The 11,581-nt window shown below is 41.2% G+C and overlaps 1 protein-coding gene across 4 annotated transcripts in view; it reads right to left on the reverse strand.

Moving 5' to 3' along the window:
* Positions 1 to 1,426: 1,426 nt before the first annotated feature.
* The window catches only part of cpt1ab (carnitine palmitoyltransferase 1Ab (liver)), a 20,169-nt gene continuing 10,014 nt past the window's right edge, over positions 1,427 to 11,581 (reverse strand). For 2 of the 4 annotated variants that reach the window (XM_029433477.1, XM_029433478.1), the window contains exons 5-19: positions 10,951 to 11,052; positions 10,388 to 10,525; positions 10,172 to 10,249; positions 8,882 to 8,989; positions 8,099 to 8,186; positions 6,218 to 6,413; positions 5,281 to 5,469; positions 5,064 to 5,169; positions 4,685 to 4,801; positions 4,044 to 4,208; positions 3,354 to 3,485; positions 3,074 to 3,226; positions 2,491 to 2,604; positions 2,162 to 2,254; positions 1,427 to 2,043 (exon numbers count right to left, since the gene is read on the reverse strand). In XM_029433477.1, coding sequence (XP_029289337.1) covers positions 1,960 to 2,043; positions 2,162 to 2,254; positions 2,491 to 2,604; positions 3,074 to 3,226; positions 3,354 to 3,485; positions 4,044 to 4,208; positions 4,685 to 4,801; positions 5,064 to 5,169; positions 5,281 to 5,469; positions 6,218 to 6,413; positions 8,099 to 8,186; positions 8,882 to 8,989; positions 10,172 to 10,249; positions 10,388 to 10,525; positions 10,951 to 11,052 — 1,863 coding nt within the window. In that variant the 3' untranslated portion in view covers positions 1,427 to 1,959. Of the gene's footprint in view, positions 2,044 to 2,161; positions 2,255 to 2,490; positions 2,605 to 3,073; positions 3,227 to 3,353; positions 3,486 to 4,043; positions 4,209 to 4,684; positions 4,802 to 5,063; positions 5,170 to 5,280; positions 5,470 to 6,217; positions 6,414 to 7,517; positions 7,603 to 8,098; positions 8,187 to 8,881; positions 8,990 to 10,171; positions 10,250 to 10,387; positions 10,526 to 10,950; positions 11,053 to 11,581 lie in introns of all 4 variants that reach the window. The other 2 variants (XM_029433480.1, XM_029433479.1) reach the window with 2 other exon arrangements.

Genomic DNA, 11,581 nt, shown 5'->3' on the forward strand with positions numbered 1-11,581 from the left:
TATGACTTAAGAAAAGGTAAAAAATAAAGAAAAATGATCCTGAAAGAAATTAATAAATCACCTTGCAAAACCTTTTTCCACCTGTTCATAAAAACAGGAAACAAAAGGAGTACGATCAGACTGAGACAACGGATGAGCAGAATTAGTTTACTTGCCTCAGGGCTTCCGTAAAGAACAGATTGTAAGTAAGAGATAACATACTGGTGTTACAGCTGTCTGACATTCACTTTATTGTTAAAACTCATTTTGGTATATCAGCTGCTTGTATTTTTACACCATATTTTTAATAAAAGGCAAACATATACAGCTTCATCTTAAAAACCATGCAGCAGTGTAAACATGAGGTCTACTGAGATAAAAGGTCACACGACTACAACATACTGGCAAAGTCTGTGAGAACACAACTGTCAATGTCAAAAGAAAAGGAAGCATTTTGTCTGTTTCACGTCTTAAATTAGCAAAGCTTTAACTTAGTGCTCATCATTTGCCACATTCAGCTGCTAAATATGCATGTTTATTTTATGAATAAAGAAGTTAAAACAAGGGGAAAAAATAAATAATGTGATGAAGTGACAACATATACATAACAGAAATGCATTCCTACGCGACAGCCCCCCTATAGCTGCACTTCCCTAAGCATTACTGAGAAAAACAATGCGTTCCTACTGCACTAGAGACACATCACAACCTATTAAGCCATTCTGCACCTCATATTGACAGTTGAAATACCACTATGCTGTAACTGACAACTTGTTTGCTCATAACGGTTTACAATTCATCTTGATCGGACAGAAAGGCTACCAACGAATTGGTTAGTTCAAACTAAAAAGGATGGAGTGCACAACAGAGTGAAAAGTACATTTAACCCACTCTTTAACACAATCAACAAGAAAAGAAAGTCTATGTTGGCCACGCACTGTGTCCGTCAGTTGCCCCAGACACACAGCGTGTCCCGCCAATCCCTCACTTCCACAGCAAACTTCATGTTAGACTACCCACCAGCTCGTCTGGGCGACATGGCATTGTACTGCATCTCAAATGTCTTATACAGTCGCATATGTGCACCGCAACATAAGCGCTAATCTTCCAATGCTGTAGCCGGCACCCTAGAATACTAGGCCAAGTAAGAAAAACCTGAGTATGAAAACGACAAACACGCACACACACACGAATGATCTGCCTTCACGCTACACATGAACACAGCAGCTGAAAAGGACAAACACACTGGCTGTGTACTTGGAGTCAGAAAGGCAAAGTTGATCTGATGATTAGAAAGTCACTTTCCACATCAACGCTAAATAGTTGTAATTCGTGTAACTATAGATCAACTCTTTCCGGCCTCCGTAAGGTATAAGATTACTGGTTACAATTGTTCAGCCTAGCTAATTCAAAGTGAGGCTTATTAAATGAATGGACAGCATGCAACATGAAATGTGTTGATGATATTTAACATCACATTTGCTGCTTTGGCCCGTTACACATGACTCAGGTGCTGGGTTGGAAAAAAAGACCCAAACAAAAACTACAATATACTTCATAAGATTTTCAAAATTGGGACAAAAGAAATATTGCACCATCTCTCAACTTAAAATATGATTCAAATATTAGATGATGCAACTGAACAATCTTTTCCCTAAAATTTCTCTAGAGCTCTAATTTCCCGCTCCTTTTCTGCCCTTTTTACATTAGCGGGTCTCTAAGGCACCCGTGCGAACAGTCCTGTGAATAAAAACTTTGATCTGTGCATTACCTGTACCCAACAACACCAGAATCGCAACTTTCCTATACATACATGAACGCCTTACAAACACATTAACAAATACCTCTCAATCATTCCCATTTCTGTAACATCAATTAACTTAAAAATAACCCAAAATCCAATATTTTATTATGTACAAGCTTCATGAAGAATACATTTCTTGCTTAAAACAATGTTACTTCCACCCATGGAGAGGACAATCACTGGGTTTTCTTGTCGAGCTGGAAGAGATCCAGTATGTCAAGCATGGACTGTCTGATGTTGTTGCCAAAACGGTGGGAGTCCTGTAATGAAGCAAAAAAAAGAAGCAAAGACGATTGTAAGAAGTGTCTTTAATTAATCAAGTAATGAACATAGAAGAATAGAAATGGTCTGTAAAAATGGGAAAACTAGTGAACTTACAGTTTCTGGGCTCGAGTGTTTGCTGGAGATGTGGAAGTTGATGAGGTTCTCTCCAACAATGATGTAGGAGACACCGTAACCATCATCAGCCACCTTTAGGACACACGAGGAAAGAAAGATAAATGTGAAGTGTTATCTCAAAAACTCAGTGTTTTCTCTCAATGTTGGGAACTTCTGACGTAATTAAACATGTACATAAAAAAACCTAGATGGAACTAAGATGTATCCATCCATACAGAAACAGGACAAAAACTGCGTACACAATTGCAAAAAGACTGCACGACTTCTTTCTTTGGAGATTACAGTCAAAACCCGATGGGATTACTTACTGGGCCAAATCCACCTCCAGAGGACACGTACTCAGGGTGTCTGACCAGATCAAACAGCTCGAGCTGCTGCAGAGGCGTCTGACTGGTGGACAGTCTCCACGGCTCAGAAAGGACCTGAACATTCAGACAACATCGATTTAATTAATTCTTAACCCAACATGCGTTTCTAGCCTGATGTAGACCCTGAAGGAAGGTGGAGAAATGGGCTTCTTTCATTCTTTTAAGTTAAATGACACGACATGCACTTGTGTTAACGTTATCTACTTGTTATCATAGAAAAGTAAGTAGAAGGCTATAAACTTAATGAGTCAAAATCTGAGAAACTCGGCTTGATACGTTTTAAAAAAGGCCCCTTCGGCCTACAGCAGGGCCGAAACCCAAATCTTGGAAACCGTCATTTTAAGTGCAAAAGTGTCAAAAGTTCAACAGGTGACCACTCACAGAATTCAATCATTGTATGAAGAAGTGAGCAGATGCACTCTGGACCATAGCCACTTTGTTTGCATTGTTGTAAATCAATAAGAATACAAGTAGTGATTCACATGGATACGATCTCACAACGACATGCAGCAACATCTCGTACCTCCTTGAGGAAGGCCGACTCCTCTCCCAGGTATTTGGAAACCACGTAGAGACAGAAAAGGTGGCGGTCGATTCCCCCCCCGGTCATTGCCAGGCGGTACATGTTTTGATGCTTCTCTGCTGCCAGTTTAAGCAAATTGAGACACTCTTCTCTCTGAAAATGGGCAGGAAAGAGTTCCATGTCAATCTGTTAAAGAGCATGATTGCATACTGGATGATCAATCAGTGACAGAGTAGCACTGTAATCCCAGGTGTGGTGTGTTGCTACGGTTTAGCCTTACTGTCTCATCTCTGATCATGGCACGAACAAAGGCACAAGTCTCCATGGTGCAGGAGCGCACAGTTTCTGTTCGGCCCTCACGGAACAAACGCGTCATGGAGGCTTCGTATGTCAGACAGAACTTCTTTTTATCCTGTTGAGAGAAAGCATGGATCAGCATTACGAAGACACAACACAGGAAGTTGTTTTACAAATTGTTAATGAGTCAACAGTAGATTTTGAAACAGTAAGAGACTTTTTTAAGTCTTACATTTACACTTATGTTATAAATAACAGAAACATCAGGAAACACCACACAAACTGCCATTCCCAAGGTCACTGTCCAAGGCAATTATTTGAAGCTAAATGGCAATTAGCAACAAGTGTAAACTTTACAAAGACGTTAGATTATTTCCCCCTTCAATTGTGCTTCCTCTGTGTTATACATTATGGAATAAACGGCAAAACAGACAGTAAAATACAGCGTCAAACTGAAGTTGAACACATTCTTTATTAAATCATTCAATGGCAATGTTGGACGGTCTTCAACGACATGTTGGCTGGCAAGTTGAGACTGCCCTCTGCTGGAATTTAAGAGGAATTTCACTGGACTGTGTCAGTTATTCTAATCATAAGCCAAACATGCAAAGGCCACTGAATGCTAGATGCTTACAACGGTTATTAAATCATTAAATGTTAAATGAGTACTTACCCTAAAATGGGCCAGCTGTAGGGCGATCTGGATGAAGGCATCAGGACTGACGCGGCACTTCTTAATCAGACCCTTGCCAAAGTCATTGAAGGGGAAAATGTGCGAGTCCACGTTGTCAGCCAGAGTCCTGGCTAAAGTCAGAGAGCTCTCGACGACCTCCTGGCACTAGAGGATGTAAGAGTCAGATGTTAGACTTAGCAGATGCAGCATGTGTACTGACGACATACTCATAAAACTAAACAATTGAGAAAGCCCCGATTAATGACATTTATATTAGTGGCATTAGTACTTCTGTCATATTTTAAATTTAAAATGAACAATACCCAACAGCTCTCTCTCTACAGACACTGGTGGTGCACATAGTTCAAGCTGCCAGCAGAGGGAACCCAAGGCCTACGACTATCAAATCTCAGGATCTCATGATTTACCATTTCTGACACTTTTGATGTGTACAAACGAGTGCAACACTGTGAATGTCTTCCAGGAGAGATTATCTGAAAGTGTGCACATTTATCCCCATTATTTAACGATTTTCGTGTATCGTATGGAGGTGTTCCATCCTCTTTATGATAGCCAGCCTTTCTCCCCACTGTCGAGTGTGGCCTAGAACTAGTTATTTTGGAGCATTACACGACCCTTACCTCAGCAGGGATGTCCCACGACAGTCTCTGTGGACCTGGCAGATTGGGGTGGGGCTCCCCACAGCAGTGACCCTCCTCAGTATATCCCAATTTAAAAGGGTCCATGGAAAGAACGTGCTGCAATGCAGAGTCAAGTTTTAACATGACTAACTCCGTTAAATGGAAGACACGCATAACATTTATTTCACATTTCTGAAAAGCTTTGATGGACAACCATCAATGCCAACAAGTTCAGATTGTTGAGTTAGTAAAATATATTCCTTGTTGTTTTAAATTAAAAAAGGAAAATGTGTTTTTTCCCCCGATAGTACCAAAACATAAACTAAAATTATTCATCTCTTAATTCATTCTTTGGGACAAACATGAGAATTTAATTCACCTCCCAGAGGTGGCCAATGATTGGAGCATCTGCCCAGGAATGCTCTGCGTTGAGTCCCATGGTGCCGTTCTTGAAAACGATCAGGTTAAAGGATTTATCAAACCACCTATATGACAGAAAGATAATTAACACTTTCAGTTTATTTATATATGAACTTAGCCCAAAAAAACTCTTAATAATCTGAAACAAAATACACCAAGTTTAAAACAGGTCCCACCTGTCGTAGCACTTTCCGTGGAGCAGGGACTTGGCATAGCTGTCCAGAGACTTGACAGGGTTGTCTTCATCGTAGCGCTGCTCGGTGTCATCGAGGGTTACAAAGAAGGCTGCCTTCTCAATGGTGTCCAGAGATTGCTTGTTCTTACCGCGGCTGAAGAAGGTTTCACGAGCATTGGCCCATGGGGTCCTGCAGAATGTCAAAGAACAGATTTTTTTTGCGCCCAAGTAGATGTTAAGAAATGTCTTACAGGAGTCATTCCTACGGTCCATGTAACTAGTGCATACACGTTTCTGCTCATGTGTGGATGGTACGTGCTGTACTTTTCTTGCGTTTTTGTGGTGCACACTTTCCTACCTTCAAATACTACTCTTACAGCCGGCACTAGCACCCAAACAATACGTGGCGCGGGACAACATTAGTGGCAGATTTGAGCGTATTAAAGACGTCAGCAAATTTGTCAGCTAAAAAAGAGACAGTACAGATAAAACAAAGCTTGGAGGTCATTTAGAAACAGTGTTGCCATCACAGCTTGTCCACGGTGTGTATTTTAAACAAAATGTCCCGCTCAGTACACATCATGGGTACAATTCTTCAGTATCAAATTGAATTGATACTTTGTGATATGTTAAAATCTGAATATCAGACGATATTGTTCAATTTTTAATTTCTCAAATGTTGATTCCAAAATCGCAAACTCCTTAGAACTGACCAGTAGTCTTCATCTATGATATGTCTATATGTATTCAGTATACTAACACAATATAACGGCAGGATCCAAATTATCACCCCACTTACTTTAACCTTGGAACTTATCATTGCAATAAAAGTCTATCTACGAACTATATTTCTTTACTTCCTGTTGCGCTACAATACATAGTGTAAATTGTGTGGCTTCATCCATACTGGCTGCAGCTCGCTCTGTAATGCCACCCACCTGTCCCCTGCAGTCAGTGCGGCGAGTTTCTCCTCTCCCGGAAAAGGCTCCGACTTGTCGGCCAAAATCCTTTCCATCTGCTGCTCTATCTCCCGTGGCAACAGCAGCCGCCCATCATAAAACATCCATACCTTGAAGAAACGGCCCTTATAGTACACAGCTATGTGTTTGCTGTCGTTCATGTGCTGAAGCGTGTCTGGGAGAGAGGGACCAATGGTAAGTCGAGAGAGAAAAGGAGGAAAACGACAATCCGAGTGTTGGGGGTGGTGTTTGTACATGCATCTCGGAGCAACTTCAAATGAAAATTGTATACGATTAAAATCTCAAAATGAAGGCCGCAGCTCGTTGGAGTGTGGATGTCACAGCATTTCATTTCTGGAAACAATAGAGTTGTTAGTAACCGGATCTTGCTCCCAGTGGTGAAATGATGTGATATCCACAACATCCAGATTTCTGTGAAGAGCAAAATACTTTGAGGGCTGATTCTTTTATTTTTGTGAACACCCTTCTTATATGAATTTTGAAAGGCAAAAATAAACTGAATTCAAAATGATACTACATGATGGGAGGGACTACTAAAACTAAAGCAGCTTGAAATGAGAAGTGCGGGAAGTGAGATGAAAAGGGAAGGTCATTTGGGAACAGGGTGGGGGTTTGGAATACAATGAATTGAGGCAAAGTTTGTTTGAACAGCATAGTTCACAGCCAGGAGAAACATCTCTTGCATCTTTTATACAAAGTTATGATAATGTTTTGGTGACACTCATGGTGTTCAAACAAGCATTGTCCTTGTAACAGGCAAGACAAAGGAGAGGGATACATACTCTAGGACCAACCCCAAGAACAACAACCATCTCACACCCAGGTAATGCTTGGCCTCTACTCAATGTGAATACTGAGAGCAAATTTACCTACACATCAGGATCAGTAACTTCCCCCTTTCTGTGTCCTTTTCACACTGACCATGCATGTTACATATCATTTTAGTTCTACGAATGAACAACACTTAATTCCAAGTTTCAACAACGTTAACCATTTAGGTTGCTTTAAAAAAATGTACACATACTGAACTATATGTGAAATAATACCAATAAATACTTTTGTGTATTATCACTATCATCGTTTTGCCTTCTCAAACTTTAGTCACATGCAAATTAGTCCTTCATTGTGCATAGACCTTCACACATGCATCATTATTCATGGTGGTCAGATTATTTCTAATTCAAACACATGGACAAATGTCCCAAGGAGGAGTACAGTAGGAGTAGTGTGGAGGAGGCGGTACTGCTAAGGACTCTACCTGTGTCTACACCTGGGACACGACTGCTGTTGAACATATGCTCGTATTGGGCTGAGCACATGGGAATAGTGTGTAGGAGCATGAGCTGAAAAGCAAAAGGGGAGAGTCAAACACACAGAGATGACAGACTAATTCACTAAAATCCCCAGAGAGCGGCAGCAGACAAACACCTACAGGGACAGGACCATGGATGGAGTGGAGAGGGAGAGATGAGGATTGGTTTGATAAGCAGCCTGAAAGAGGAAAAGGGACCTGAGAGGACTGTCAGGGAAAGAGACATGAGCAGGGTCCAGAAACCAGTGGTCTGCCATCTCAATGCCACCAGCAGAGCCCTGATATTTCCGGTAATTTGTTCTAAAATGTAGATGGTTTTTAAATATTTGCATTTAACAAATTTGAATAAGCATATCTCCCAAATAGGCTAAAATAAAACCAACAAAATGAGAAGTAGGATTGTTTCAGAGCCGTGCTGTTGAAAAGGAGTCTAGCAGTCAGGGTTTCCAATGGCTGTTGCCACGGCAAGAGCTAAGGTCACGGGGTAAGGGTTCAGAGGGCACGGCGGAGGAGTGCCCTCATCTTACCTGTCTCCACACCGGGGACGCGGGTGGTGTTAAACATCCACTCCCACTGAGCCGAACACAGAGGAATCTTGTTTGCCAGCAAGTATATCTAACGCAGCGTCCGACACAGCGAAGGGACAAAACAGTAAAACAGAGACAACTGAATGTGAGTGTGTAACACAGCAAGCTCATGCATTGGTGTTTGCATAAATGCATACAAGTGTTCTTTGCAAGAGATCAGTGTGTATTTATGTTGCAGAATGTGTGTCAGGATTGTGCAAACATAAAAAAAAGAATTTGCACTCAAGCGTCATGCAGGTTGGTAAAGGAAAAGGACTGACGGAGGAGCGGGAGAAGACGACACCAGTATGTGTGTCAGTAAAATCGCCCGGCATCCATCAAGACTTATTTACTAAGCCTTAAGAAGATGCTTGGGATTTTGCTTTGCTGGTAATTAAAAGCTCTAATTGCATCCAAACAAGCAAAAAGCACAGTGTATGGCTCATTCCAAAGTCAGCGTTAGACAGTATTTACATAATCATTGGTGACATAAACAGACTTCTAAGAGTACACAAGAAAGGAATGTGAGAGATAAGCGGCTCTCATTGTAAACTTTACAAAAAGGCACAATGAGATAGCGGCCATTAATCAATAAATGATAGTTAAACATTTGCATGGGATTGACACGGTCAAATGTGTGCTATTTCTATATCACAGCTTGCACAATGTCTGTGGATTAACCAGAGTTCTACAAAATCATTTAAGGAGTGAAACAGGGAGGAAACACAGGAGCTCTATACTCACAGGTTTGATCTGGGCTCTGTCCAGCTTCCTCCTGTAGAGCATGATAGCATGGATGGCGTTACCTGCCCTTGCAGCCTGAACGGAGGTGGGGAACACATACAGGAAATCCTGGGGAAAAGGAGATTAATAGTAATGAATTAATCAATCACTCACAATTACGTCACTGTGTAATCCATGCATAGACTCGTTCACGTTATTTCAGTCAAGGACTGTATGCAGACATACAGTAGCCATCATGACCTGCTATTTCTGACCCCATACCCAGTCTACCTCCTTTGGAAGTAGTAGAGATCCATTTTTGTGTAGACATTTCGATGGTGCTGGCAAAGTAATGTCCCATTTATGTTCCTATTTAATAACTGCACACAGACTAAACAGATCCACAGTTCTGCGTCTCTAGGAGCAGTGACTCGTGCCCGTCCAGTCTATTCATTCAGGCAGGACCACAGAGGGAGCTGTGTGTTTGAGTCCCTGTTATAGACCCTCAGTGCTGGATAGTTATCCTGAGTTTACTGGTTCCAATAACACATCTTTAGAGCACTCAGCCTGCCCACTAGTAAAATTAAAGACAGTGATTGTGATTGTTATTGTGGCTTTGCCAGCTAAGATGCTGAACATCCCAAGACTGTAAGCCTGCAGCTGTAATGAGTTCCCCTGAGACACAGACGCACAGAGTTTAAGTGTGGACATAGAAACACATTTGCTACCCAACTGTGTACAGCTATCACACGCAAAATAAAACAAGTAGTATGCCTAAAAATAGCTGAAAAATCGATCTAATCTCACTAAATAAATGCAAGACATATTCAGTCAAATCAAAGTTGAGAAGGTACAATTTTAGAAAAGAAAAGCTAGAACTGTACGATTTAGGTTCAATCAACCCATCTATTCAGACCAAGAACATGTTAAAGCTACAATTCTTTTTCAGTATGTTTGGCAATAATTTACAATAAGAGTCTAAGATGTGTTTGGGAGAGCTGTCATTTGTCATAAAGCTGCTCAAGAGCTCATGTTACTATATGTAACAATGTCGCACAGCAAACTAATCTCAGTTGTTGCACTTTATACCTCTGCACTTTTCACAGCTATGAGTTGCAAAATGCTCACACTCACACAATAGTTGAACACATACATAAGTATTGAAAGCTTTTGGAATTAAATGGAAAGAAACACCAAACACACACGTTCAGAGAATGAATCACAACCTACATGGAGGTGATTATTGCTCCATCTTTAAACAAAAGGCTGAGCCATTGCTTGCTAACAGATACTCATGTAGCGATGTCTTACCATTGCATAATAGTTGCTGTTGACCATGATGGGCCCACGGCCTCTAAGGTAAATATACTCTTCCCACCAGTCACTGACCTGTGCAACACACAGAGAGGGAGGGGAGAGAGGAAAAGAGGAGACATCATTAGACACGCTGCTTATTCGTCGATAGTTTAAAGCCAATTCAGACTAACTGTGACAAAAGAGCGGAGAAGAGAATTCTTTCTAACTCACATAGTTGGAGGCCCACCAGGACTTGAGTTTGAGGTACCACTGCAGTCTGGGTCCCAGGTTCTTCTCAAAGTCTTTAGCCAAGCCATCCATCCGTTCATACTGCTCATCCTCCATCAGTGGGCGCACTGACTCCAGGTACTATCACCACAGAGAAATGCAGAGTCACAAAGAGTGAAGCAAAGGGTCATCAGTTTTAAACAAGGAGAAAGCAGACGGGCCAGAAAAACTGCTCATCTCTTATTTCTGCCTGACAGATGGGAGGCAGGCAGGCAAGTTTGTTTAATGGCTCTCCCTTAGGCAAAAGAGTCTCACTGAAATTTACATAGATGTGACTGAGGGCAATCTTTCATTTGAGTAGCATTTTTTCTGTAAGTACTTGCTTCAGAGCACAAAGAGACCCCTCTATTATGTTGAATGACAGACATAGATAAGGATTCAGTCTCCTTCTCTAATTTCATTAAAAATTAAATCTTTGGTTTCCGTCCATTAGTTAGGACCCTTATTTACAATGAGGAAGGTGCACAAAGCACCTGACAGGAAGTAACATGCCATGTGGAAATTACCCTTGTGCAGGTGTCCTTGATGGTGGGAACAGGTAGCCGCGGCAGGGAGTTCTGGAAACTGTACAGCATTGGCTTCCTGCCAGAGAACACCTTCACTAATAACTGGTCAAGAAGAACAGATAAGAGAGAGGGCAAAGATAATTCAAAGTTACACTATGTTTCACCTTGAAACCTTCAGGGCTTGGGGGCAAACTGCAAAAACGTAACCAGTGGGTCCTAAAAAAGGAGCAAAATAGCACTTATGGTTTGGCATACACTTCATACAAGAGCTGCCTCGTGTAAGTAAAAACAAATGGCATCTTTGACTCAGTACAGTCACTTGAATTTCGACTTCATAATATTAAGCCTTTATTCTGGTATTTCTTTTAAGGCTAACGTCAAAAGGAAATGAATGACCTACAGTAATCCAATTAAATTAATTTACATCAAAGTAGATTAGCAAGTGAAACATGGCGTCAGTGCAAAATAATGAATCACAGCTTAAATGCAGTTCAGCACTCTACGGTTTAAAAAGCTAACCCCGTTTCATAATGTGCACTTTAATCAAGAACAGTAAAGCCCTTGTTAGTCAGAATAGTGTAGCCATAAGTTATATAAAGGTTTGTCTCAAACGTTGTGACAGTGTCTTCCA

Source organism: Cottoperca gobio, chromosome 6 (assembly GCF_900634415.1).
Source record: "Cottoperca gobio chromosome 6, fCotGob3.1, whole genome shotgun sequence".
NCBI lineage: Eukaryota > Metazoa > Chordata > Actinopteri > Perciformes > Bovichtidae > Cottoperca > Cottoperca gobio.